The sequence below is a fragment of the Hesperophylax consimilis genome, chromosome 1 (genome assembly GCF_061612785.1).
Source record: "Hesperophylax consimilis isolate HC1 chromosome 1, BYU_Hcon_1.0, whole genome shotgun sequence".
NCBI classification, from domain to species: domain Eukaryota; kingdom Metazoa; phylum Arthropoda; class Insecta; order Trichoptera; family Limnephilidae; genus Hesperophylax; species Hesperophylax consimilis.
The window spans coordinates 9,451,156-9,467,167 of NC_142836.1; the positions used below are offsets into that span (position 1 = coordinate 9,451,156).

General features: G+C 33.5%; 1 protein-coding gene across 2 annotated transcripts in view; it reads right to left on the reverse strand.

Annotated features, from left to right (window-relative positions):
• The window catches only part of LOC149426237 (sialin), a 96,767-nt gene that overhangs the window by 20,190 nt on the left and 60,565 nt on the right, over window positions 1-16,012 (reverse strand). For both annotated transcript variants that reach the window (XM_089645200.1, XM_089645121.1), the window contains 3 exons: window positions 11,421-11,507; window positions 11,187-11,320; window positions 10,942-11,091 (listed from right to left, as the gene is read on the reverse strand). In XM_089645200.1, coding sequence (XP_089501326.1) covers window positions 10,942-11,091; window positions 11,187-11,320; window positions 11,421-11,507 — 371 coding nt within the window. The remainder of the gene's footprint in view (window positions 1-10,941; window positions 11,092-11,186; window positions 11,321-11,420; window positions 11,508-16,012) is intronic.

Here is a 16,012-nt window from a genome sequence, read left to right on the forward strand (position 1 = left end):
AGCCTACGCAAGACAGAAGTGAAACTTCTAGTATTCCTCTCTCTCTATTTTCATTTCATCATCTCTATTTTCTCTCTTAGGTTAGTTTGAAAATTAGAGGTTAAATAATTCAACGACGAAGCATGGATTTGCTTTTTCTAATATTTTCTTATAGATGAATGACGTTCGATTAATGTATAGTTCCAAAAATTTTCAATTTATTCACAAGTATACAATATTACATAAATAACAATATTACAATTAAAAATTACAAAGAAATTACAATGACAATGATGTGTTCATCACCTCTATCTCGTCACTACTCATTTTTAACACTGAAATTCTGTACCAAACCGTATGAACCACAATCAATTACGTATTTCACTCGTATTACACTCACGACGCAGTATACTAACCAAGCAGCTGATGCTTGGCGTGGCGCAGTTCGCTGGTGTCTGAGAGAGAGGAAAGAAGAGAAGAGAGAGAACGTTCGTGAGCGGCTCCCCCACCTCAACAAGCGCATATGGTGAGAGAGGGACAGTGAACGGTGAGCGGTGGTGGGGGTACCCGCATTTTCGTGTCGATCCTGACTCGGTTTTACTCCGTCCCCGAAAATCCATTACGCGCCTAAAGAAGTTTCACTTCAAAACTGTAAAACCCACATAATACGCATTAAACTGCAATCATGCTACAACACTGTTCAAATATATGACACAGTTTTCTTTTTGCGCTGGTAAAAGTAGAGTTGAAAAAACATTAACAAAAAAAGTTCGCAATCAGCAAAAAGTTGTTTACAAGCAAAAGGGAAAGCAAAAAAATCGACCCCGGAATGACGCGGGGGATCGCGTGATCGTGATGGTATCAATTCACGAATATTCATTTTCTGACGTAGTTGTTGATCATCATCTTCATAGTAGTATGTGATAATGGTGGAATTTCTGGGAAAAGGACCTCGGGCTAGATGGCGCAGGTTGCAACATGACCGTGCAAGAACTTAGTCGGGTGCATTCGAACCGAACGTCCTTCGAATTAGGATTTAGTTTTACCATAAAATTGAGCTTTCGTAGTACGATTTCAAAACCTTCATGAAAAAGTGAGATATTTTCATCTTTATTAATATTATCAGCTACGTATCTGTGAAAAATTACTTAAACTTTAAAAAACTGAGGATTTAAATTTAAAATCAAATTTATGGTTTTTACAATTCCGTAAAAAATGTGTTGTATTTATGTATAATGTACATTTTGTTCGTTCTTAGAATGAAGAGTGCCTAGAAATACAAACGTAACCGTATCAGTGGATAACAATGTTTTAGTTAAAGATCACTGGATTTTTTTATTCGAGAAAATCTAACTAATTGAGAATTTGAGATATTTCATTTAAGTCTGTTTTCATTACACAAAATTCAAGATTTTTTGATATTATCTTGAAGAATATTACAATAAAGAGTATTTTAAATAATTCATAAAAGAGATCATCAGTAAAAATTAAGATATTTACATCATAAAATATTTTTGTAATATCATTTATAAACAAGACAAACAAGGTGTGAATCTTGTGTGACTCCACTTGTTATAAATTTTTTTCTGACAGGGCGGATTTTTTATCAGTATGATAGCTTTTAAACTAGGCTAACATATTGCAACTTATTCCAAGCTTTTTTAATTTACAAATAAGAATTTTATAGAAACTGTGTGATGATTTCCTTAGAAGCCTGTGGTTTATTTAGATTTTTGTACATGAGTATTATAATGCAACGCTGTATACAATTACTACCAGCAGTTTGTAGGCAAGTGCGACTAACGACCACATCACCTGGATGGACATGGCAACCGTCAGCTGACCAAGGGACTAACCAACAACCAACCTGCTCTGCTGTGACTCACCTAGCCACTCTGCCGGTCAAACCAGTCCCTAGCACTTGATACGGAGAAATTACTAGCAAATACCTATGCACTTAGATGTAATTAATTACGGGGGGGTATTACCCACGTGACAACTAGGTAGGTGTACTCCTGATAACTCCGTGGTATACTTAAAGTGATCTAGGAATTTTATTCGGAAAAAAACGGTTGGATTACCGCCACAACTCAGAAATAGTTAAATTTAGATGGATTTAAAACTAGGTAAGTACCTATTATAATATTATGTTGTGAGTTGTTATGTTGACTTTTCTGCTGTTCTAAAAAATGCAAATAAAATAGCAATCAATCGTTATGGAATTCATTAAAAACGCAATAACATTTCATAAAAAATATCTACTTTTGTGATATGGGTAATACTGAATGTGCTTCAACCCGCACGATGTATTATTATAAACATAAACGGCAAGTATTTCTACCTAACTATATTAAATGCTCGTAAAACAAAGCGTTCAGCGATGATTTTTTCCCTCTTGTGTAAATAACTGTATGACTCAAGTTCTGTTTTGTACACACGTACATTACATATTTATTTCCAAGAATACTTCAAATTGAAGTAAAATTACTTAATTTTATTAAAACACTTATTGAATTTAGTTACCGTGTTACGCCCTGAGTACACATTCGAAATATAAATTCATTCTTATTTATTTATCATTGTTCCTTACCACAGTTGTAAATCCAGTTATTCGAGGTCCTGATCATTTAGCAAACTTAAAACTTGACTAGCAACATCACAAAACACAGACGTATTAGCACCTATATTATTATTTATTACATACAAAATAATGTGCGGCACGGAAGCCATCAATTTCGATTATTATATAGTCGACATCTATGTCTATTATCCGAGCGATTATTGTATAGTCGACATCTATGTCTATTATCTGAGCGATTATTGTATAGTCGACATCTATGTCTATTATCCGAGCGATTATTGTATAGTCGACATCTATGTCTATTATCCGAGCGATTATTGTATAGTCGACATCTATGTCTATTATCTGAGCGATTATTGTATAGTCGACATCTATGTCTATTATCTGAGCGATTATTGTATAGTCGACATCTATGTCTATTATCCGAGCGTTTATTATATGGTCGACATCTATGTCTATTATCCGAGCGATTCATTTAAATCATTTGATTAAAAGCTTCTTTTATCAACAAAATGAATGTGTAATATCTACTTCACCAAGATGGCAGACACAATTCATTCACAGAAAAATACAAACCTAACCGTAATTCTCATATTTTAGTCCCAGACAGAACGGCTATGATACTAGATTATTCGTGAATTGATTGGACATCATCAAAAAACAGATTTTTATATTAAAATAATTACATACGTAGTTCAGATCGTTTCGATAACGTATTAGATATTAATACTCACTAAGCGTCTGATGTAATACTAGACTTTATTTCGTGGGATAATCTGCATTCCTTTGAAGTCCGTCGTCATCAAGTGTGAAATATGTTGTTTAGTGTACTTAATAAATTGTGATTAATACACTGGATGCGCACAAGTGAGGGATACATATGAGCAGGAGTTGAGTTATGGAAAAACAAAGGAAAGATATTTTAAATTTGTGCATTAAATGAAAATAAAAACTGTTATGTAACATTTACACCTGACAAAACCCTGATTTCGTAATCGGTTAAGGTTGCATTTGGATCTCATATTCGATTACAGCTACAAGTACTACAAGGTCCATAGTAGGTAACTATAGCATTATTGCTAGCTGCTAACTACGGAGTTAGGAGTTACTCCGACACGTAACAAAAAAGTTGAACCACGTCGAACTAGTATGCGGCAGTTATTTTTAAATCCAGTTCAAAGCGGGAAAAACAAGTTTACGTAAATAAATCAACTGACATTGGCTTGTTCTCCCACAGGAACACAATGATACGAATGAGATACTTTTCTAAAATAACTGCATCTTCTAAAAACATCTCTCTGGCCTTCGGCATTGTTTATTAGATGAGACATTTTCATTTTTTAGAGCGGGATCAATCAAACTAAAAGAGATAATTAATTTTAGCTAATTTTCGCTGTTCTCGAGGCAAGCCATGGTAGTTCCATTCACTAATAATGCTATTAACTTAAATATTTGATCTAAGCCAGTGGTGGTGAACATGTTGGCCGAAACTAGACAAAATTTACTAAGTGTGAAGTTAATGCATATTAAACAATCATTTTCTTTTTCTTATTTTCGCGCAGTAGCTGACGTGATGCTGGCCCATAACCAACACTGCTAAAGGATATACCTTTTTCATTTTAAACTAGGCAGGATTTAGCCTCTTCCACAAATGTGTCCCTGGACTGGATCATGTCCATGGCTTTTCCTGTTCAGTTTCAAGACTTCTCATTCTACTCCAGTCTTCTTCTAATAAGTCATAGTAACTTTTCCTCGGTCTGCCTCGGAGAAAAATGAGTATTGCTGAATTACTAAAAATCTCTTCAAATTATTCGAAATCCGTTAAAAAAAACTGGATTGCAGGACGTTTTCAGATAAACTTTAAGTAAACTCCTCATATATGAAAACATGTGTTCATGCACCTGCATTTGCCTTGATAATACATAATGACGAAATGCGATAATATTATGTTTTTTATGTACACGTGTTCCGATGTCGTGATAATACATTCCTCTTTTACTAAAAGTTTAACAGGAAACCTCTCAATCCATTCCTTAAGGGCCTGCAATTCCGTTCCTAATAAATTAGCAATACTAATTTTTCTCCGCGTAAGCTTTGGTGTCTGGCATTCTATCAACAGGGCCTACTATTTCCTACTAATTAGACGAGATTCTCTACTAATTAGATGTCATTTTTAAAAAATCTCTGTATTGAAAAAATCTGCTCAACTGAAATGAATTTGGAAATAAAGGGAATAAGAACCTTACTTTTCTTGACACATGTCATAATAGATTTACAGATAACATTCGATGTTTATTCCGCTGTTTGTTTTCCACGTGTTCTACCGTAAAATTAATATTACTCTGCATAACAATAACAAATGCTAGATATTAAAAGCGACGTAGAAAAAAGTTGAATGACCTACCATGGGGTGAATTGGTAAATTGTACTTGAATATAATAATTTTTCCTAGGTTTAAAAATACGACAAACGCGATGCTACGACGATGAAATTCATGCAGATTAATTTTAACAACTGGCTAAAATTAACATCGCAAACACATCGCTCTGAATAAATTATTATGCATGGCTATCCTTTCGTGAAAATTTTCCGTCAAAGATATTCCGAGGACAAAAACGAAATCAGTAGCGGAGATAAACAGACAACAAAGGAAATTATAAAAACATGATATTAAAATGACCGTTATACACCTAATTCCAGTTATAACTGTACACAGGTATATTTAATTTGAGATTTCATCGACTGATTCACCTCTTTTAAAAAAAGTTTTTGAATTTTAACTAACGGTTTAAATTCATAATCCTTTTTGTTAATTTCATCCACACGTCATGAATAGCTTCAAACATAGAATCTAAATCGCTATTAATTTTAATAAATATATTGCTTGCCAAATTTGCCCAGCAAGATACTAATTTCCTGAAGAATTTTCATCGGCTGTCGTCTACAAAGGTCTCTTCAAAATAGTCCTTGTTTTTCACCCCCCATTAATGAGAAGTTTGTCAAAGAATTACTAGAGTCTAACGAATTTAGACAACTCTTTATTATAGCGCGTGTTGCTTTTAAGTCCAACAGATGGCGCTGTTTTTTTTTTAGCAACTTGTTTTTACCTAACACAGGTAACATCAATATAATATATGAATAAAAATATAAACAAGTATTCGAATGCAAAGTTGTGTCAAAATTTCAAAGTGATCGGTGAACAGTGAACACCTTTGGGAGATTTAAGATATTGAACAAATTTACATTAACATTTTTATTTATATAGATTTGATGAAAAACTCCTTCATGTAAGTTAGAATCGATAACTGATAATATTCCAAGATCAGGTAATAATATTAATAAAATAAAATATAATTTTGGTTGGATTATAATAAATCATTCATCAAATTTAACAAGATAAGGTTATAGATTTAAAGATATTTTCTCTAATAAAATCATTTTACCTAATTTGCGTCTATACCATGTTGTCAGCTAACGACAATTGTCGCTTTGCTGGGCATATAACATATAACAGGAACAAACGTTACAAAAAACCTTTTCCATATAAAATGTATAATTTTTATAATTGTTCATTTAATACATCGGGGGGCACTGTACAGTCATAACTAGATATAGAAAATAATTAACATTGCATTATGCATGCAAATTAATACGGTTTGGTCTGTTCGTCGTTGGTCTCGCATTTCTATTGTTGTTTGTCTCAACCTCTACAAGAAACTTTTCAACGGGTATTAAATGTGTAGTTAATTGATTGATCGTGTATTGAAGTTATAAAGTGTAATAATATATCTGTAATTTCTTCGTGACTTACCGTAATATTAAACGATCGATTAGTTCGATAACGATGTCCGTTTTATTATTTAGATAAGCCTTCAACAGTCGAGGAAATTTACGTATAATTTATTTATTTAGTACCTACCTATTGGCTAAAGTTTTCAGTGTTGCCAGGGCTTTGCGCAGAGTTTTTTCGAAATAAGATGTGGACATTATTTTTCATCAAGAAGTATCAAAATTCTGCTTTAAAGGGTGATAAAGGAGATGGGAGTGGATTTTCAAAAGGTCATGTATACAGTGACCTTCCTCTCGTGTTGAAGGTCAAGTGTCACTAAAACTATAGGTTTGTATTTAAAAACAAACCGAGATACTCTTCTTTATAAGAATATACAGGGATAAGATATACACAGGGTGTTAAGGCGACAAAAGTCTCTAATGACGGGGGTTTGCGCGAGGCTCACATTTTAATGAATTCCGACGAATTCGTAACGATAATATATATATTTTGAGCGATCCCTACGGATGTAAGTTATCAATATTTAAGAATAATAAAAAAGTACCTTACCATTAAAATTCTTTTTGTAAAACGGTTTGAGAACTTTATAAAACGTTTTTCAACTATAAAATTAGCGGTAAGCGCCAGATTTTATTTTTCTAGACGATGTGTTAGTAACTTCCCGGGGATCCCTCTAGAAACATGTGAGATTTTAGTAATAAATTCCTCAGAAATAATTTACAAAAAAAAACCCATCTATTTTCTAGGCCTGCTCGGGCAAATTCGACCGTATGTCCGTCCATACGTCGGGTCGCGCGCCGAATATTGTTTTTACACGACTCACTCATGTCGTTAGGATTCCTACTTTAATTTTGAGATTTGCTAGGACAAATTCAACCGTAGGTTTAACCAATACAGCAGGGTCACGCGTCACATATTTGGCTTCTTCACTTACGTCGTTAAGGCGAAGCTTTGCTAAATCACTATTTTGATTAATCTTCATAACGAATTTTTGTATATTATGAATACCGAAAAATATGCTTTAGATAAATTGAAGGTTTTCCTATCGTTTCGCTAGAGTAGAATACAAATAAAAAATAAATTACTCAATAAAAAATAAAAACATAATATACAAAAAAAATATATTTTTCCAATAGAAATGTATGAACGCGTAAAGGAAACAACTTTTAATAAATACAGTATTATAGTTAAGATTATGTGTGATAGTTTCACTTGATTAACTTTTTTGCTTTCTTATAAAATTATTTACAAAATAATTAAAAACCAGTTTTGTGCTTGAAATCGAACGTTTATAGACTTCGTTTGTCCAGCGATTTAAATGCCTATTACCTACAATATAAGGTATACCAAAAATACACACATTTTTGGCTTGTTGCTTCCTCAAGGGATTCCGACGTTATTTTAGGGTATTGTCTCGTCGTAAGGGAAGTAGGTACTTGACTTACCGAGTAGTGGTATATTCATATTTCAGCTTGAAGTCAGCTGATTTCCATCATAACTATGGAGTTTATAAATATTCACGTAACGCTAAAAAAATAAAGCAAGATAGATCAAGTAAGCATACCTATATCAAAACTTATCTTATAAGAATTTAATCACTTCCTAGTTGCTTCGAAATTACAAATTTAATAATATTCTATAATAACTGAGTTGGCATAAAATTTCAATCAATTACATTGGCTAGAATTGTGAGTGAGCGGAAGTACTAAGTGGATTATTATTAAATTAATCTGTTTTTTAGATGACCAATTATTGGTATCATAATACATATTATCTTATCAAGCGCGCGCGTTTGTACGATAAGACTATTATGATACCTAGACAATAATATTATTATTGACTATAAAAAATTAACAGACTGAATTTTATTAAAAAGTAGAAATAATTAGGGCCGTTATCAGAAATCCTTTGCGGACAGGTCCGGACTTTTGAAATTAAATTGTAATTGATGTATAAATACATCTATTTGATCGCTTCCCCTGATTAAGGTTTTCTACGGATTCTCTTAATGCAACAGGCGAATGCGAAGGAATTCCTAGGAATAGGCTATAGCCGACACATTCCTTTTCCTAACACAACACAGACTTGTATATAATGGTGACCGGATAAATCATCACAATGATAATTCATCACATTTTTTAAAAGTTATATAATGTCATGGAAAGTTATGAAACAAACTGGATTAAGTAGGTTAGGTTAAGTTAGGTTAAAAAAAAAATTCATAATTTCTAATGACTTTATATTACTTTTTAAAAGTGTGTTGAATTGTAACTGTGTAGAGTTATCATGGAACCGTATGTAATATATGGCCAACGTTGGCTGCTAATGCTGATGCTTGGGCTGATGATGATGCAAAAACATGCAATTTTAGTGGGTAATTTTACTCGGTAACAACCGAGAAAATACAGGGCCTCTAAGTCTATAATAGCCAGGTAACATTTTAAACACCCATTTGAGGTAAAAATTGTGAGGCTCATATGACGCCGTTCTATTCGTATAAGGAACATTAACTTTAAATTCAGTAAATCTAAATTATTCACCACTGCATAGAAAATAAGAAACTAGAAAATAAAAAATAAAAACGTCTTTTTGATTTTCACTTTTGTTTTCGGGAATAAATGAATCTTCGAAGCAGAAATTATCCCACCTCCCAACATCCGATCGAGCTGGAACTCGGCAGATTGACTCTTTAATGATGACGTGTTCATGTACCTGCATTTGTCTTGATAATATTTGAATTTGAAGAGATTCTTAATAAATTAGCAAGACTCATTTATCCCCGTGTAGAAGAAACGCTTTTTTCATTTTGAAACTATTCTTTGGAAACTTTTTTGTAAATTGAGAGTGGGCACATATATGTGACCACGGTTGTAATTCCAATTTTGTAAATTGAGCGTTGGCAAATATATGTGAAAACGGTTGTAATTCCAATTTTGTAAATTGAGAGTGGGCAATTATTTATGAACACGTTTGTAATTCCAATTTTGTAGATTGAGAGTGGGCAAATATACGCGAACACGGTTGTAATTCCAATTTTGTAAATTTTGAACACGGTTTTAATTCCAAATTTGTAAATTGAGAGTTGGACATGTGAACACGGTTGTAATTCCAATTCCGAAATATCTTTAGCTAGGACGGGTTGTTTCAGAGAATTTGAACAATTCTTCAAATTTCAAAGTTTATTCAAGTTCTTTGAAATATCTTGTCGAGTTCTGTTACTATTTCAGTTTTGTCAAGTAACTGGCTTAAAATGATATAAAAACAGAACTTATATGACTTTCACAGAACCCGAAAATGAACGTTGAAATTTGATGAATTGTTCAAATTCTTTGAAACAATCCATCCTAAGTGATGTTTTTTTTCCACATACAACGATGATCGTCGATCACACACCTACAATTTGGCTGTAAAGAATGAACTATTTTATTTAAATAATCACATTAAGCGTACAGCTCTTTTTGTAAACATCACCTCAAGGGACTTCACAATGAGTGGAATAAAATCTGAACCTTGGTCATTGAAAATAAAATAAACACGAACATAATATTATTATTCGATCTATATTAATAATTATCACGGTCTTTTCTGCACTATTTTCAGGAAATCGTGTGCAATCGTGTATTTTGTCACGTAACTATCTTAACGATAAAGGTTTTAAAGGTAATCGTTTAAAAGGTACGTCAAATTACAAAATACATTAATGTTGTTTACTGTAGCACCGGAAAACAAATGGCATTGATTACAACCTTCGAAAATGTAGGCTGCATGAGTTAAATAATCCGAAGATATATATTACAAGGAGGTTTATATTTAAAAAAAAATAATATGCAGCTCTTGAAGTAATGTTTCACGAGGTAAATTTAAAAATCTTTGTAATATTACTGTATTTCCGTAGTCTTTACCCGTTTCTCATTGTGGCCTTATAAATATTGTTGATCAACTACATTATAATCACAATTAATAAGTGCAAGTCGTTGAATAGCGTGTATTAGTAAATGTTATGAGCAATAACACTCTAAATTCTTCTCAGAAAATAAATGACGAGTTGTTTACTTGTGAACGTTTCAGGAAAAACATCGCTTTCTTTTCGTTTTTCTGGAAATAGAATTTTTGAAGAAAGATGTTGACTTGTTTTTATATGAAATATATAATATTATTCACTTTTCGCGTTAACAATATTGGGTCTGTAGAGTTTTGTCACATATAGTGTACTAGCTGACATGTACCCGTCTCTGCTGAGGATTATCCTTATTTTTAAGATGTATAATTCCATAGCAAAATTTTTTGATGTTATTTATACATAAACTTTCCGGAAAAAAATCTCTAAATGAAAACCCTATAAAAATCCGTTGCATAGTTTAGAATAACTAAGCGCACAAACAGACAGACGCGGATATCGACTTTATTTTATACTTTTTAGAGATGAGGCTTCATTATCTGGTCGATGAAATAAGTTTCAACATTCAGGGATTTCAGAATAAACGCACGTTTTGTTACCATCAGACGATTATCATACCCATTCTGTTGTTTGGATTGGGATCCAATTAACATACCTGAAACTGGGGAAAGATAAAATGATTGCGAAACTTACGGATTTGATGTTGAAGTGAAGGATGGTCTTCATGTATGTAGGAAGCTGGTTGACCACAGTGAAGTAACCGAATACTGACATTCCGTGGGTAATTATGATGGCCCATACTGGTCCAGACGTCAGCATCTGCCTCCAGGGAACGCCGTTTTTCTGTGATTGAGAAAAGACATAACATACGTTAAATAAAGCAACATTCAGGAAAACGAGTAATCATTTGAGACCCATTCCACTACTTTTTTACTTACCGATTTGTTGTTGGTCGTATTTCCGATGGCCTTCTCGATTAGGTCTCTCTCTTCCTTGGAGATGCGAGGGTGATCAGCTGGTGAGTCGAAGACAACGAGGAACCAAATAACGGACCAGATGAAGCCAATAATTCCTGGAAAGCAGTAAAAAAGTAAATAACCAGCAACAGATTTATACGGATTGGTACAAGACACAGCTAGTACTCGGTAGTATGCGTTCAAAGTAGAACTTACCTGTGAAATAGAACACGCTTTCCCATCCAACAGAAGCAATCAGGAGACCACAAATTGGCATTGTGATTGCAGCACCCAATGAAGACGCTGTAACAAACAAAAAATACATATAATAGATTGAGATAAGCGAAACCTGGTTGGCTGTCATTTATTTATTCAATTAAAGTGGCGTCTAAGGGTACGTATACATTTGCGAACCGAACCGCGAACCGTACCACGAATGACGGGAGAGGAACGAATCAATTGCAAGTGGCGTTTCGCGCCATTTGCGGTTGCTTCGTATCTTTCCCATAAATTGAGGTTCAGTTCGGCAGTTCGGCAGTTCGGCTCGCGGATGTATACGTAGCATTACAGTGTGTGTTTTCATTTAATAAGAAATACATGGGTTACTAAAGATTCTATGAACCAATTTAGCCTTCAAATAATATGACATAAAAAAAGCTTTCACTTTTATCGCTGACTTTTACATATTTTATCGATACGATTTGACTTCGCCACTTACAAGGGTGGCGAGAGTTCTCCTGTTTCAGGGTGTACTGTATCTTAAGTACTTGTTCTGACATCACAGCAAATGGTCCAGAGTGGAAGATATTCTTAGCATCGCCCTGGTGTATGACCACCATTCAGAATTGAAACGTTGCTTGAAATGACTTTAGCCGTGTTTGGAGATCACAATATTGCAGCATGTTCCAGATTGGTAGTTACTTTCAGTATTGCCCCGGTGAAAGACCACCATTCAATATCAAAACGTTGCTTGAAATGACTTTAGCCGTGTTTGGAGATCACAATATTGCAGCATGTTCCAGATTGGTAGTTACTTTCAGTATTGCCCCGGTGAAAGACCACCATTCAATATCAAAACGTTGCTTGAAATGACTTTAGCCGTGTTTGGAGATCACAATATTGCAGCATGTTCGAGATTGGTAGTTACTTTCAGTATTGCCCCGGTGAAAGACCACCATTCAATATCAAAACGTTGCTTGAAATGACTTTAGCCGTGTTTGGAGATCACAATATTGCAGCATGTTCCAGATTGGTAGTTACTTTCAGTATTGCCCCGGTGAAAGACCACCATTCAATATCAAAACGTTGCTTGAAGCAAGCGGTTAAAAGCACATGAAGAAAAATGAGTATTGCTAATTTGCCATTTCATGACAAACTTTTAGTAAATTTCTAATATATCATAACACGTGTTCACGCAACTGCATTTGCCTTGATAATATACAGTAACGAAATGCGAAAATGATTTTTTAATAAAAGTTTATCAGGAAACCTATTCATTCATTTGTTAAGGGCCTGCAATCCCGATTTTTACCGAGTTACTAATAATCTTAAGAGATTCTTAATAAATTAGAAATACTCATTTTTATCCATGCACTGGGTACAATAATACATTTATTTATCTATTCCAATTCCATCGTCAAAAGTTTGACTGAATATTTTAGCAGAATTATAAACGTGGGCATCTTTTCTGAAGCCTTTATAATTTGCATGAAAACATAATTATTTCGACGTGAGCGCGTGCTCAGTGATTGTAATGAAGTGTTTTGCATAACATTTAGTGTCAAACTAATAGAGACATTAGCGGAGGAATTTGAAAATAACAGCGTACAAACTAAAGATAATGATCAAAAAATTACAATGCTTGTTTTTATTTAACATTAAAACACAAAAATGCAGCGTAAAATAAAAATATTTTTTTAATCTAAATTCAATTTTTCCAGCTTCAGATAAGACTGTTTTGTTTTATAAAACTATGTACATATTGATTAATATTTTATTATTTAGATAAAGATTAGATTGCCTAGTTACTAGCTATAACAGAACCAGCAAATATGCACCTGGTTTCCAGTTTAACGCTGAATGAGGTGAAAAATTGTTACACCAGCTATGAGGCGGGTAGGAGATACCCGAAACATTGATGCCCAATTTTTGATAAGTACTATGATATGTATATATTTTTGAACTTGAAATATTATTTATTAATAGTATCCACTTAACAGGGCGAGTAAATAAAATAGCATGTTTAAAATCGAAAAGCAATTTTTTCAATTGAAATAACAAAGTGTCTATATTTTCTTTGAAAAAGTTCAAGTCAAAATTACAACTTTTTTGGTTAATCAATAATAAGTATAGTATCTTCTAATTTAAAAATGGAAAAAAAAAAACTTAATACCGGGGATACCACCTTAGCAAATAAAAAATCCGCCGTCGGAGGGAGGGGGTGTTCCTTTGTTGTACCTGTATTATATTGTTAGCAGTCACTAATTAATAATTAATTACATTTTTCCGCATTTGTCATACTATCACATATCAAATGAATACATGTACAGTGACGTCTATCAATAAAATTAAATAATTTCAAACACATAAACATTTTCATATAGACAGGTAAATAGAGGCTTGGGTATAAAGAATAGGTAATTATTTACTTTTCCGTCACACGAAATAGCAAAATTTTTTAATTCCAGTTAATGTTTTTTTTACTTACATAATAAGTTGTAAATATTCACTCCACACATAATATCATTTTTTTTGTTAATGTTAAAAACACGGCTTGATTTACTATTTATTTAACATTATAGTAACTGGGCATCCTAAAAGTATGCGGTCGTATTATGTACGTAAAGTAAAAATTATTGTTTTTTGGAAGTAGGTAGGTACTAGACACGTATAACAAATTAGAAGATTAAATATTATTATTATCGAATATCTTGTGTTACTGGAGTTAAAAATTATAATACAAACAAGTTTATTAGCAATCCAAGTAATATTGTCAATGGTAATTTTTTTGCCTGAGTTCGAATTTTCCCTATATTTGTGCTGATTTCCATTTTCCCTAAACTTTTTTTCCCTAGACCTAGGGACATAACATCACTGGCGCGACACTAAACTCAACACTGCACTTCACCCCCCACTCCTTTACTTCCAGCTACTGTGACGACGGGATTTGCATGGCAACAATAACATTAAATAATCTGCGTTTAAAAAAATGTTCGGGTTTGACCTACCCATAGACATATGAATATTAGTAGACCTGCCCTAAGTGATTAAAAGCGTATTATCCCCACTCCCCATACCGGTTCCATTGGAGCCGGCTGTGCTCGCGTATGGCCTCAAGTGAAATTTGAAAACGTGACGTCATCATTCTTGTGCGAACTATGGTCGAGGCATCATCGGTTCATTTTACGAAATAACACGGCAAAATGTTGACTTGTACTATGAAAACTTGTAAAAATAGATGTGAAAAAGAGAATAAACCCAATTGTCGTATTACATTCCATATTATTATATAAGCATTATTTTACTTTATTTTAAGCATATTCACATCGTATAATATGAATCAGTTGTTACTATCACATCGAGAAACGTCTGGACGCGAAACACAAAGCTGGTTGGTTGCTGGAAAGTAAATTATGAACATTTATAAAAGTGTCTTAACTAAATACTTAAACGAAATATTCGACTGTGAAAATAGAACCGAATTTTTTTGCCGAATTTGGACTTCGCAAATTTTTTCATAACGTGGCGAGTAATTTGCGCTCCCATGTAAAAATGTCTATTCATTCAAAAGCAGATTTTACTTTTAAGAAGTAAATGGTGATATTATAATGCGAGATGCCTATTTACTGTCAGGTTGATTTATTGACGAATCACAGTCAGCTTCACTCCCTTCGTTCTTCAACAGTTGATTTTACCCCTCGCCATTATCTTCTCGTCTATTAATTCCTATGTCTGTGGACCTACCCGACTTCACTCACACCGGATTAACAAGTCTCAAGGTAGTCTTTGCTGACATCCTAACTACCATAATGGCAGATTCTCATAAGAACGATGTCATAATTTGGCAATTTTTTACAATACCAGTAAATTTATTTTTAAAAACTAGTTGCGTCATAATTAATTAGTGGTGATATACTAGATGAGAAAAGAGGTGTGTATCTGCCTAGTAATAGAGATTGATAACAATATAATACTTCAATGAATAGTAATTAAGTGGGTCGGAAGTCAATTTATCTGAGAAAAGACCACAGCTTGACCTTCCAAAGGGGTTCAGGAACAAGGGATCACACGAGGAATGAGAAGCCACAACTTGACCTCTAGATATTAAATAAGAAAAGACAATCCAATATGACATATATACTCGTCAAAGTTAAAGTTCATTTCAATTGAGGAAATGTAACGAGCCACTACTCTACACGATTCATTTGCGGCTTAATCAATGTTTTCCAATGGATGGCTCTACATTACTAATAACTAATAATTAATTTTGTTGTTGGGATGGCAGTGAAGATTAATTACCATTTGACAATGGAATGTGAAGTGCAAGATTATTTACATAGTCAGGGCCGCGTCAATTCTAATGAGCTTCCTCGTGCAATGAATTTGTTGTCTTTTGCAGGGTCCATTGCAAGTTGCAATAGATCCCAAATTTGTGCAAATTGAAAGGATGCTTGGGGGATTCCAATTTTCAAAAACATGGATCGTCTTACAAAAAAGACAAGAAAACTACAGAAATAGTCTTGCCCGAGGTACTTCGTGCTCGAAGTTGTAACACGTTTGTGCAGAAGTAAAATCCAGCGTTGCCATAT